The sequence below is a fragment of the Scomber scombrus genome, chromosome 24 (genome assembly GCF_963691925.1).
Source record: "Scomber scombrus chromosome 24, fScoSco1.1, whole genome shotgun sequence".
In the NCBI taxonomy this organism is placed as follows: Eukaryota; Metazoa; Chordata; class Actinopteri; order Scombriformes; family Scombridae; genus Scomber; species Scomber scombrus.
Window position 1 is genome coordinate 4,129,140 of NC_084993.1, and position 14,538 is coordinate 4,143,677.

Genomic DNA, 14,538 nt, shown 5'->3' on the forward strand with positions numbered 1-14,538 from the left:
ATTTTAGTACGTTACTAGCAGGAGCTGCTACCTTAACATGAATTAGCTGTTAATTACAAACACCTGTCAACAAAAAACATCCTATTTGTACCTCTGCGGTTACCTTAGCAGCCAACTTTGCTTGGCTGCTACGGTAACCGTAACTTAGCTTATTAAACTTAACACATTATTACCTACATGTCTACTCACCTGTGTCAAAGCTAAAAAAGAGAGCTACTAAAGCTACAAAGCCGCAGCCATGGTAACCGGACAGTTGCCAGGAAGTGAGTGACCGGCAGAGGGCGCCGTTGCCTAGGAACAGAAACCATAGAATCCATTGAATATATTTCCAGTAAGATCACTCTCCTCCTGGCTCCAGCTTGTTGACCTAATATGATTAAATACGTGATACGGTTATTATTATGTTCTGTTTTTCTTTCATTATATTAAATGCTCTTACAGTAATGCATATTCCTCTTTTACAGTATAACCATAACAGCAATTTATAGCACTAAAAAGAACCACAGATAAACATACAGGGCCCAGGCAACTAAAGTTCAACAGCAAAGACATAAAAGCTTACTTTATATCATATATTATTATATAGGCATATATATTACACATTGTATGATTATAATGTTTAATGGTTATCAGTTATATTATAGCGTTGTAATGTAATGTTCATTACACTGTGGGGATGTCCCTCCACAAAAGGCAAGCACATGATGTCATCCAGTCTGTCTTTATCAGGACAGCTCAGTGTTGCCTCTGAGTCTGGTGGGAAACACACACACCGAAGGACTGAAGGAGTGAAAAACTCGCAGACGCTTTGTTATATCATTTTTCTCTTTCTGCAAGAAGCAAACTTAAGGATTACTCGTCAAGAATCCACAAAAACAGTGTTTATATCAAGTTGGATTTTTCTTTTTACTACTGCTAAGGTAAGTTCTTTTACCCATTTTTTTTAGTGTGTTGACTGTGATTATTGTTCAGGCTTACGATGCTGAAGACAGGCCGAGTCATGTTTAGTTTGCCAATGAATTGTGAACTTCATATTATATGGCACATGGGAAACAGAGATACACACATGCATATAAGAGTGTTATGGAGTTGAGAAACAAAACCAGATAGTCTATCACTTGACTTTGCTGTTGCCTGGGTAAAAAGTGATGGCAAATCAGGGGGGTCTATTTGTAAAAAGCACAAAACATCTGTTTCTTGTCCCATAAATCAACAAATACCATTTAGAAATGCATAATATCCTTCCAAGGGGCACTGGTGTCCATAATACATACCAGCAACAATAAGCAAATTAATTTCAAAAACACGAGCCAAAGAGATTGTAACATGGTCCTAAGTGTGTTTTAGGAGCGTGACGCTCTTTAGATCTTGAGATTATTTTTCAGTGTCCCAGATAAAAACACTACATCTTTCATACTTTGCGCTCCAGATATAAAATGATAACAGCTTTAGTGCTGATGTGTTAAGATACTGTGACAAAATCAGTAAATATATGCTGCCAAAATGTGGGAAATAAAGCACATTTTGGCAGAATATGTTAGGTCAATAAAGTCATGTGGTGAATACATTCATCCCACCTGCAATTCTGTCACACCTAACAGCAAAAAGCTGCTCACATGGTGGACATGAAGTGGTGAAATTGGATTTCCAGGCCCAATGTGTTTCTAATAAAGCATACTTCACATGGAAAAGTGTGCAGACCCTCGTGTTCAAATACGGATGGCCCACACAGTAAGGGAGTAGCATCACTTTGAGTTATTAAGTGCCCTTTGTAGGCCATTAGAAAGGTATATGGTTTGTCTTTGGAGATGGTATGAATCATCTAAAGTTCCTGAATTAGCAGTTGAAGACATGAAATGAATACAGGCGAGAAGCTGGCGTTTGGGAAAAGTGTCAATCTCATTTTATAGCATGACTGACTGAGTAAATTGTTAGAAGATAAAATGATAATGCTTGAACAGAAATGACACCACTGAACTTGAGATAAAGATTGATTTTTGTCATAATTAAATGGTGGTTATTTTACGATGCAGTGAGAGATACAAGGAAATCCCAGTCTCTATCACGTGGATGTGGTTTTAACACACTTCAGACTAAAAGTAATAATGAGAGAATAATTTTATACTGCAGGTTTTTTCACATTTAGACTAAGTTATTGTGTAGCTTCTTCGTCACAAGCGTGTGTAGGTATATTGAGTGATAACATTTTGAACAGGAAGACAATAAGATCTCACTTCTGCTGAGGTCTTATGGAATATTTCACTCATAAATGTTTATGATGTTGTTTAACCCCCCAAAACTCCAAATTTGGTTGAAACTATTGAGGGTTTCTGGTTTGGTGCTGATGTGAGGTACACTTTCATACAACCCTCCTTTTATTATATTTATTTTCCTTGTTATTTAAAGGGATCAATATACTTCTTACCTGCAAAATTGCACGTATGAATTATGAAACCGATTTTAAAGATAGATCAGCCATGCAACAAAAATACTGGTCACATATAAAACATCCAGCTTGTTACCACTGTCAACCATGTATATGTTCTCACATTAAACAGCATCATCATATTATTATTTACATGTATTGATTGTCCTGCAGACTGTATTGTATAGTTTTTTTCCACCTAAAACTTCATATCTATTTTTGCAGTTAAGCTTTCCATGCACAATATACACTCACCGGCCTCTTCATTAGGTACACCTGTGCAATCTAATGCAATCCAATGCAACAGATCTGCTTTAAATTCAACATTTACGAAGCTCATACATTTCCAGTTTTTGTTAAAATTGTCAGAAAGGTTAAATCTAGGAAAATTCTGCTTTATGTTTATTATAGTGGTGGTATAGTGGTACTGGAATGAATCATATTTAATGGCGTCCCTAATATTTTGTCCACTCCCTTAACATAGATGAGGTGGGAAAATATTAAGAACACTTTTAATAACAAGGGGTGTTATTAAGGGTGTAGATCATCACTAAGGGCTTGTTAATCTCAAACTGGTCTTGACTTCAAACACAGTGTAGCGACTAAATGTGAGAAAAAATGACAGGGACTGGAAAATACTACACATAGTTAATATCGTACCCATTACAACTGCTACTGCCTTTATTAATTTAACTGTCATTAGACACTATTGCTGGATCTGTTGTGATTTCCACTGCTTTTGCTCCTAAAACTGTCACGCCTCAAGCAGGACGCATCGTGCCTGTTATGATTGGAGAAAACTAAAAATGAATATCGTTACCCATCAGTCTGGAAAAGATGAGCTCAGAAATGTGCTTTTATAGCAGAACAACTTCTAGTTTTTGCTACTTATGAATTGATTCCTGAATTCATTGTAGGGAGGTTTTATATATTTCATGAAATTTTTATCACATTATTGTAACTATATTCCTGGCTTCAATTTGTGGTGAGCATATGAAAGAATCTTAATACTCTATTCAAAGGCTTTTGCTGCACAATCCTTCACTGCATTTGCCGTGTTGACACTCTTTTGGCTAAACCTTGGTTAAACTCGCTCAACATGCATAATAAGCATGCAGGAAGGAAGCGGTGGGGAACAAAGGAAGCTAAAGGCCAAATCTGTAACCTGAATGTCCAAAACGGGGAGACCTGCCATTACAAATTAAAAACATGGGTTTGGAGGCATAGTTTTACTGTCAGATTTGTTGACATGACTTGCAAGAAGGGCAAAGGTAAGGGAACTGGACATTATTTTTTAAATAAGTGTGAACCAAAAGTGAGTAATATTGTTTTGTTTCAGTCACACCCAAAAATACACCTCAAACAAACTCAACAAAAAGAAGGAAAATATGAAGATTTCTGAGTCCAAAGCTACAAAATTCCACTTGGCAACAATAATAATGTATTAAATTAACCACAAATGTAATTGTATATGTGTGACATGTGAACAAGAGGCTGCCAGGTTGACCTAGCTTGAATCCATCTCCTGTCAACACATCCAGTGTTGGAAAAGGAAAGCATTTTTCTTATTGAGCTCTGGGGGGAAACTATTTGGGATGGTGTTGAAATTTTAAAGCTATTACTCCAAATCACATAAAAATAACTTCCAATGAAACATAAAAATAACATCCAATCTAACAGTGAAGGACTTACTGTACATAATCCACAGTGTATGGTCTCACATGCAAGTCATAAACATGTGTCAGAAACAGATAAAGTATTAACATGAAATTCTCATTTCATTTCATTTTTTCCCCCAGAATACCCATGCTGATCAAAGCACGGATGGATCTGAATGGCATCTTATTTCTCCTGGTGCTGTGCTCCCTCAACAAGGTAGCTGCCGTGTCTAAACTTCACAGTCATAGTGTCACATGGTTGAAGAAAAATAAGCAGTTTTGCATGTTTGCATCATTTGTATCAACACTCAATAGTTTTGTTGGATTAATAATTGCACAAATGTTTCTAACAGCTGACTAACAGCCTTTAGCGTTACATTCATGGTGCATTCAGAAAGTAAAAAACTACATTTACAGTTTACAAATTCAAAGTAACAAACAATAAGATTTTCAACAGACATATAAATAGAGACAACATTCAAAGACATTCAAGCAAAAACATCAACATAATTCATAGAAAACACTGTACCGTTCACGCTGTACCAAATCTGCTCCTCCAGATCATCTCTTCTACTTTATCAAGCTTTTGCAACTTGTGTGGAGCAAAATATTTAATTTTACAATTTTACAACCTCCTTTCAAGAACCAGATAATCCTGCGATCTAGTGCAGTCTGAAAGTGATCTATATAATTGAGAAGACATGAGATATATGGCAGAAGTTTCCCTTGCAGATATAATTAGAATACAATGTTGTTCCTTCTCAATGCCTCAATGCCACGTTCTCATATAATATACAATGATGCACTCTAAAGCTATCTCCAGTTATGAATCTAAGAGCTGAATGATATAATGAATCTAGAGATTTAAGCATAGCGGCAAGAGTGTGCATATAAAATTCAAATTCCCATAATACAATGTGATTGTACAGTGTAGAGTACCTTCTCAGACTTAACAAAGCTTCTCCAGAACCACAGAAGGCTTTAAGACATTATTCTATTCACCATGAGTAGTGAATGGACTATTTATTTATATTTATACAATTTGGTTTCTTAAACAAGACTCTCAATTGCTACAGAATTACAAAAAAATATATAAAAATATCTTTATCATATGATTTATCCACTGAAATTCTATGTTTTAGAACTTGTTTAACAGATGTGTGTGTTTCTATAATCTCAGCTGCTTCAGGCGGCAATACCTGAAGACAATTACCAGGAGCACCTGAACCATCACGGCAGTCATCAGTCGACACCGCACCGAATTGCCACAGCCCAATATGAATGTTTCCAGAGGATGATGAAAGACTCACACCGCAAAACAAGACTAACAGGTGAGAATATCTCATTACAGAACTCGGGAAAGCTCCGTGGAAAAGCATTGAATACCAACATATGTGTGTGTGCTCTCATTAGCAGGGCCAGTCTGCAACACCACGTGGGATGGATGGCTGTGCTGGGATGAAACAGAGGCTGGTGTCACCACAGAGCAGAGCTGTCCAGACTACTATCACGATTTTGACACAAATGGTAAATTTCTCCAACTGAGAACAGATTTTTGACAATGTAGCAACAATAAATGTAATGTTGTGGATTTGAAATTAAGTTGATCAAAAAGGAGAAAGAACTCACACAAAGGAAATCTTTCTTTCAAACTAATCCTTTTATAGTGTTTAAGGACAAAGAAACAAGCAGCGATTTGTCAAATATATCAGCTTATATGATTATGGCCAATAGCAAATAGCCACAGGACATACATCTGCATACTCATGTATGTTACACAAGAGTTATACACCCTCGAGAACAGGAAAGTGAGGGGCCCCAAGCCGTAAATGACTCTTGACTCTATACCATGTTTGGCTCATCCCAAAATCTACAGCCTCTACCTTATTTGGACATGAGCCAGAATGAGTGTCAAATGAGCATTCCTCTCTTTTACACACAAAATGATAAACCAACCATTTGATCCTTTCACCATGTTTTGCTTTCCTCTAATTTAAATTGTGTTGGCAGCGATGGCATCCAAAGTCTGCACACAGACAGGCGATTGGGGGCGCCACCCAGAGAGCAACAGGACGTGGACGAACTTCACAGGCTGCCACGCCACAGAGAAGAATGTAAGAAGCAATAAAAAATATGATATAATAAAGAAAGGAACGTATGGAAACTATAGCAGCTTTAAGTATTGTGTCTTTTTTTACAGGGGGCAATGACTCACTTCTACTTGGTTATGATTGGTCATGGACTGTCACTGGTGTCTTTGCTCATATCACTGGCAATATTCTTCCATTTTAAGTAAGTGTGCACTATAAATACATTAATGTGCTACTACAGCTTTCTTTAACTTTTTTGTTTCCTCGATGTACCAAAACCTGGTGTTTTTAATGTCATATATGAAATACAGTATAACAAAAAATAAATAATAAATCTACTGAATCGTGTAAAACTGCTTTTTAGGGTTTATGAATTGTAATATAATACTAATCAGCTATTGAAGACAGCTTTGAGACTGACAAATTGTATGATTTAACTGAAGAGAGGCAAGATTTAAACAGCAGATTTAAAGTGCTCCTGCACAATAAACCATTCTGGGCCCTCCCTTTATAAATATTTATTGAAACATGGCTCTTGCAGTACAAGCATCCATAAAGTCATGCATCTTGGTTTTAGCAGGTATCATGCAAATGGTTTATTACACATCTAAAGCATTAATACAGGTTTCTATTAACACTATTATCAACCCCTGAGTTACTGTATACTTTATTAACATGTTTTTTTAAGGCATGACTTTATTTTCTGCACAACTTCCTTTTTAAAGATTGACTTTCAAGCTGTTGTTGCCAAAGCGATGGCTTACTTACAAAAAATGATTGTATCTATTGTCTAACGTGTCTCTCCACTTCTTAGGAGTCTAAGCTGCCAGAGGATAACACTCCACAAAAACCTCTTCCTCTCATTTGTGCTAAACTCAATCCTTACTGTTGTCTGGCTCACAACAGTGGTGAAGAAACAGGGACACACTTATAATGATTCTGTGAGTCACTTTAAAAAAATGTTTTGATGTTTCTTTACACATGATTGCGATTTTCATACAAAAACAAAGTCTCATACTGGTTTTTTCTTTCCCCCCATCTAGGCGAGCTGTAAGCTGCTCATGTTCATCCATCTGTATCTGCTGAGCTGCAACTACTTCTGGATGCTTTGTGAGGGCATCTACCTGCACACTCTGATTGTTGTGGCGGTTTTTGCAGAAAAACAGCATCTCGTGTGGTATTTTCTGCTGGGATGGGGTAAGTAAAATATACCCTTACATGTTGCTCAGGTCAAATTTGAACCAAACTGACATTTAATAGCAATGAAAACCCTTTTTTCTCTATGAATGAACGACTAATAAGATATCTGTGGACTAATCATTAAGGGCCAAGCTGCTTCATTCTGTGAAGAGTCAGCATGTAAGGAGTAATGCCTTTCATCGTCTCATACACAAATCACATAAATGTGCCAATCTGGTGTTCTTGCTTTGTACAGGTTTTCCTCTCGTGCCAGCAGTGATACATTCAATAGCACGCCACTACTACTACAACGACCAGTGAGTCTTTTTGAACATTTGATGATATCTTTGTGCCTGAGTCGTGTACTTTCGTATGCCAGAAGGCTGACGACCTGACTTGTGTTTTCACAGATGCTGGGCCCGCTCAGATACTTCTTTGCTTTACATTATTCACGGCCCAATCTGCGCCGCGTTGGTGGTAAGCACTGAACTCATTTTTCCATTGTGTTGGATTTATACTCCCGGACATTGGCTATAAAACAAAAAGTCTATGGTTTAACGCCGACATTCAGTTTCAATTTGAGCGTGTTAACATGCATACTAAATTAAAAATGTAGGATTTATTGCTCTTTTTTTAAACATAGTCCCAGTTGTCAGGAACTGAAAGTGTTTGCAGACTTTTGTCTTAACTTCACTTCTTAGTTTTTTTTAAGACTTATTTTTGTCAACATTGTGGTCATCATGAAAGTGAAACACATTATCAATTAAACTGAGTACATTCCTCTGATTAATTTAAAATAAGGACAGAGCCGAAACAATAGAAGTACTTACATATTTGTGTCTTTTATCTCACTCAAAGTACACTTTTAACTGAACCTCACATGTGATACCAATGGGCTCTTGAAAGCTGCTAAGTCTTTGATTCTTTTTAAGTTAGCTGTAGTTGGCATGTAAATACTTTTTTTTAATTACTTAGTCATTTCTTAATGTGGTTACATGGTTTCATGTCCGATTTGGATTTAAACATTTTTTATGATTCCAGGTGAACCTTTTCTTCCTGTTGAACATCGTTCGGGTTCTCATCACCAAGCTGAGAGTGACCCACCAGGCCGAGTCCAGCCTCTACATGCGGGCTGTGAGAGCCACCCTCATCCTGATCCCTTTGCTGGGCATTCAGTTTGTGCTGCTCCCCTACAAACCCCAGGACCAAAGGGTGTTTGAGATCTATATGTACATCATGGAAATCCTAATGCACTACCAGGTGAGTACGACAACACTTATCAACACACGATATCCTCAATAATTGTGCAGCAGTGGTTTCAAATTTCAAATATTTTGAGGATAAGAGTATGAACATTTGGCAGTGTGAACTTCTAGCAGACCCTCGTGCAGCTGCTTCAGCTTAAAGGATTACCCATCTTGAGTATTTTTATGAACTCATTCAAGAAACTTTTTTGTCTTTTTTTACACACAGGGTCTCCTAGTTTCTACAATATTCTGCTTCTTCAATGGGGAGGTAAGTGATGCTTGATTTAGCATGTTATTGCTCATTATTTGAAAAAGATTTAAAAGAGATTTTCAATTTGTATTAGTTGCATGCATGTGTACTCCATTGGAGAAATTTCATGTTTTTTTCAATACTTATATATTATTAGTATAAGTATTGTATTCTGTTTTTATTCTCACGTTCTCAGTATTTTTGACCCTTGATTCAGTTTCTTTTTGGTTGCGTGATTTTGCTTTCAGGAAATGTATTGGTATGCAGTAGTAGACAAAATGACCCAGAGTCAAATGTTAGAACAGCTGTTCGGCCACAGTTCTTGAGTTCTCCATCACATTTTTGGCGTCCAGCTGTCACTTTTACCCAGAGCAGCTTAAGTTCTTCATGGGAAAAAATCAGGGACCCAAAACCAGCCCATATCCTGGTCGTCTTTAAGGCTGCACAAGTGACCGTAACTGGTTTGACAGTTGAAATTAAAATGAACCAAAGGCTATATCTTTACTTTGTTTAATTCATCACATTGTTTGTCTCTTTCGTTACTCTTACTAGCAACACACTGATGATGATGCACAGTCAGAGAGACAGAGAGAAAGAGAAACAAGAGAAACCTTTCTTAATAAATTTGTTCTGAGAATAAGCAAACATGATCTTTACCTAAACAGAAAGCTTTGCGCAACAGACTTAGTCTCAACAATGTGTCAAAGCGAGTAGCAGGGCTCCACTTCACATGACTATTCACAGCCACCATTGCATTTACGGACATATTCAATAGTGTTTACTTTGGCTGCATTCATATAGCTGCATGTCTAGACTAGTAATTGAAGAAAAGCACATTACTGATTGCATTGAAGGATTATAATGTCAGCTTTATAGATTCTGTTTTACATTATAAAGTTCAGCTGTTGCAAAGGTTTGAAATTTGTATCTGAGATGCAATCAATCTTATTGGCCTCAGTTCTTTTTGCTATTTGTTTCGCGAACTTTGACCTGCGACCTTGCCACCCTTCTCACATCCTCTTTGCGTCTCCTCTCGCAGGTCCAAAGCGTTCTGCGGAGACACTGGAATCAGCAGCGGATGCAGTTCGCTGGCACTTTCGCCAACGCCGACTTCTTCCGCTCAGCCTCCTACGTGGCGTCGTCGCTCACCGAGGTCCACCGCTGCTACAGCATCGAAAGCCACACCGAGCACATGAACGGCAAAAGCTACTCGGACATCTTCAGGTCGGACAGCCCTTTCGTGTGAAGGTGGTGCTTGAACTTTCAACATTTGAGGCTCTGCAACATCATCTTTCACCATCTTTATGCTTCCTTGGAGTTCTTTTCTTGTTTTGTTTAGTCTTTAAACACAAAACAACTCTATTTTTCTACTTTTTTCATGAATATTGTCAAAAAGGAAGACCAAAGACAGTGTTTCTTCATCATTTACTACACACATGAATATTCAGAAAGGCTGCAGACAGATGAGGACCACCCATGAATCAACCAGCCTCACTGTATGGCGTTAACAAAAGGGATTAATCCTGTTGCATCGTGTGGATTAAACTTGAAGATTAAAAAAAAGACACGGTTCTGTTAAGATCTTGCAAAGAAAGAAGTTGTTATTTTTTATCAGGCAGCATTTAGAGGATATTGCTTCAGTTTAAATGTATGTTATTAAAGCAGGGGATGTAGTGGAGGGTCAAAGCATGAAAATACTGTTTACCCACCTCTTAACATCTGAAAGAACAATTCAGATGTCAGATGCAATTGTTCAGGGGCCAAAATGGACAAGTGGCCCCATTTGATGCTGCAGACATATTTGCTTGGTGTTAGCCTGGTAGGAAGTTGAATAACAAAGAGGGAACTGGTCAAAATTCAGACAAAGTCACAAAAAGTGGTCTTTGGCAGTTGGTTTATTTCTGCTAAGAAAGCCATTTAATGCTTTCATGTTAATTAAAATAGCCCAGAATCATGATTTCTATGGTTAGCACAGGCTACCAGCATACCGATCTGGGCATTTAAAATGTAAAAAAAAAAAAGTTTAAACAGCAAAGAAACAAATAGCTTGTTTTGCCAAATGTCATTCCTGCTTAAGCAAATGTGGGCCTCTTGAGGAGAATTTTGTTTTATTTATGTATTTTTTCCTGTAGCTAAGTTAAACAAATAATGAGGTTCACAGCATGATTTTTTTTGTCTGATACATAAGCTTGCATTGTCCGTTAGGTTCACTGCGTTTTGCTTCGTGTCTAATGATTCCAAAATGCTGGAGAGATGATTGTGGAAGGAAGTTGGGAGAAAATGGGGAGTGAAAAGTGCATACAGTATGTTTGTACATATACAGTATAGGATTGTGTATAAGTATGACTTATATCAATGCACAAAATATGAATTTTACCTTTTGTATTTACACCATTATGAAAACATTGTATGCTACTATTAGATTTTTAAAGTCCAAGAATCCACAGCTGATTTCATTAATAGTACAAATTGTAATGGACTTCATGCACATTCAGCAGGAACTGATTTATACTGATTCACTGATCTGATGTATACATTGATAATTATTACCTCTAGCACTGTCATAACTGTTTGCATCCAGTAATTCTGTAGTAAGATAAAAGTCTGTCACCTCCAGTTAACGATAAGAAGTAACTTTCCTGTCAGGACTCTAAATGAGTGAAGCGCTGCTGGTTTCAGCCTTCTAAAACAGGAATTATATATCAGTGTCTTCTGCAGGACTAACATGAACTTAATGGAAAACTTCACTATCCCCCTATTGGACATTTATAACCAGTATAAAGTTAATAAATAGATTATAACACAATATAATGTAGTTGTAGGGAGATATATATGTAATATAATGCCTCCTGTGGGCAAACGATTATTAAAGACAATATACAATAATAAAACAGAGTTATAATAATATAAATTATAATTGCTGACAAATACTGTACATCAACTATATGTCCCTATATCTGCTCACAACTAGTGTGTTATAAACCCTTTATTAGAATATATACTGCTTATAAATGCTTAATAGGGGTTAAGTGAAGTGAATAAAGAAATACTCTTGTTCTTTTACTGTCTAGGATCAGAAGATTTGACACCACTCTTATGTAAAAATGCTTAACTTAGAATTTAAAAACTCAAAACAGCTAGACTTAGAATAGCCCAAGGCTGTAGCTTCATGTTCAGCATCAAATTCTCAAAGAAAGAAAGCAGATAAGTAAAATTTCCCCGAAATGTCAACCCATTCCTTTAAAAAGACAGCTCTTTCTTCAACCACAGATGTGTGTTTTCTCACAGAAGCTTTACAAATGTTTTTCATTTTTGGAGAGGGTCACTTTAGTCACAGTATGAGTCCCATTTTCATTTTTGTAACATAGTTTTGTCAATAAATCCTCACAATGCTTGTTTATACTGGAGTAATAATGCTGTAAATAAAAACAAGCTGTTTTCAACTGGAGTTTGGTACAGAGAGTTCCTGTATTTTTGTCTTTTTTTTTTTTTTTTTTGGTGTTTTTCTGACTGGCGCAGCCTTAAGATGCTTCCATTTCTTTCCCTTCAAATACAAAAGGAAGAAATATGTTACAGTGCCCCCCCCCCACCACCACCACCACCACCACATATTTAAGTAAGGGTGGGATTTCCTTGTCTGACCTTAGAAAATATTTCTCACTTAAATGAATATTGTTTCCAGACAAAGCAGGGTGTGTTACTGTCTGTTCCGCGTCCAAAACGTATAAGTGAACAGGTACAATTAGGAAATCCCAAAGGAAGAAGGTACCATATCAATCCTTTCAATGCATCATTTATCAACTTCAAAACGGAGAAGCTGCAAAAGCACTTAACACAATGATTTTTACAACTGGTGATTTATGTCTGTGTCCGAACAAACATGCCCCCAAGTCTGGATGAAGAAACAGAAACACATGATGATCAAAAGCATGTGTGCTGGTTGTGTTTAACGCTGCAAGTGATACATGTATCTAGGAGCTACTTGCATATCTGTCGTAGTCATGACCTCAATCCACAAAGGATTCTGATATCTGCGATTTTGGACGGCGCACAGAGCATCACGGTATTCATGAGAGTATCCCCTCCCATGTTATTTTGGCCCGTGCAGAACACCAAACATCTGACACTTTTAACAGTACTACCAAGCACACTTTTAACTTGTATCCTGTTATATCAACATGAGAGATGGTGTAGTATCCTGTGCGGTTTCAGATGCCACTCGTTTCCTCTCTGCAACAGAGATAAAAATAATGCAGATAAACCACACTTGGAGCATATACCTGTCAAAGCTCTCAGTGAATGCAACATGCAGACAGATTTTTGTGTTGTTTACCTATCACAACACCACCCAACAAGCCCAACCTTCCTTTATTTACCTCTATGGAAATCAGACCAGATGCATTGCTGGCTTCCTGTTTCTAAGAATACATATCCATTGAACTCTTGATCCGTCAGCCCTTGTGTACTGGTAGTAAACACTTCCTCAGTCTCATGACTAACACTTGTTTACTGCTTTAACTTCCGCATGCTTCAACTGAAACTTAAAGCATTTAAGCCGATGTTTTCATCCATACGGGGTCCCAATGTGCGAGTCGGTGGCACTCCTGTGTCTTTGTCAAGGACATTTCCACAGGACATGAGTGCAAACGGAGACACAGAGTGAGCCAGACTGCCAGATGTGCTCTGCTGCTTGGTGACAGTCATCCAGACGTGTAAAATGTCAACAATAATCACATAAATCTGCTTCACAAAATCATAGTGATGGTTTTAATTTGATATTCATTGGTATCTGACGCACTAATCCAGAGTAATTCCCCCTGAGTGCGAACAGAAAATTATATCCTTATGTAATAGTAACAGCGTGGGTGACTCAATATTTCATTAGTCACATTCCTGAGCACTTAAAGTAGACCGAACAGTCATCGGGAACACACTCTGCTTGAATTTAGCAATATATATATATATATTTCTTATCAAATTGGGTGACTGGAAAGAGACACCTGTACACAAAAGAATAGTTAAAATAAAAAATGGAGGCTTGGATATCCTTAATTTGAGTCCTTCAAAAATGCTTGATCCTACACCTTTCATATTCCATCTCAAAAGTATCTTTCATTTGACCTCCCAGGCCGTATTTTGTCATAACATACGAACGTCCTCATCTTTTAAACTCCACACCCTCAATTTGCAACGCTAGCCTTCCTTTAAAAAAAATGTCTCCAAGCTAAATCCTGGAAAAGAACTGATCATTCCTCTACACTTCATAGAACTCCTTGGGAGCCATAAAAGAGCCATAAAAGACATTAATCAACTGTTTTCACAGGCTCACAGACACATTAACGGACATTATAAATAACTTTAGCACAAAGTTAAAAAGTTGTAATATGTAGCACAACAAACTAGCAAAGCACTGTAAATGGAGCCATGTCCTGCACATGCTCAGTGTCGTCTGTCTAACACAAAATAACCCTCTTGACATTAAAAATATGATCACTAATTAGTCTTTGGAGTCGTTTCCAAACAAACTAAAGTGACCAAACTCTTCATAATAAAGGAACATGTGCGGTGGTGTGGAACATTTACGTGTTTTTAATAGTTTTTGGACAATGGCACAGGTCTACAACACAAAATACTTATAAATAGATCAGTTCATTCTTGGTTTGGCTCTGAATATGAAATATATTGACAA

General features: G+C 37.3%; 1 protein-coding gene across 1 annotated transcript; it reads left to right on the top strand.

Annotated features, from left to right (window-relative positions):
- The first annotated feature begins 786 nt into the window (after positions 1-786).
- Positions 787-12,276, top strand: calcrlb (calcitonin receptor-like b). The gene is made up of 13 exons (XM_062414545.1): positions 787-920; positions 4,225-4,300; positions 5,264-5,414; positions 5,497-5,610; positions 6,094-6,197; positions 6,284-6,375; positions 6,988-7,114; positions 7,217-7,370; positions 7,609-7,669; positions 7,763-7,829; positions 8,394-8,612; positions 8,826-8,867; positions 9,889-12,276. Exons 2-13 carry the CDS (start codon positions 4,232-4,234, stop codon positions 10,093-10,095), a joined length of 1,407 nt encoding a protein of 468 aa, XP_062270529.1. The 5' UTR covers positions 787-920; positions 4,225-4,231; the 3' UTR covers positions 10,096-12,276.
- Positions 12,277-14,538: the final 2,262 nt, after the last annotated feature.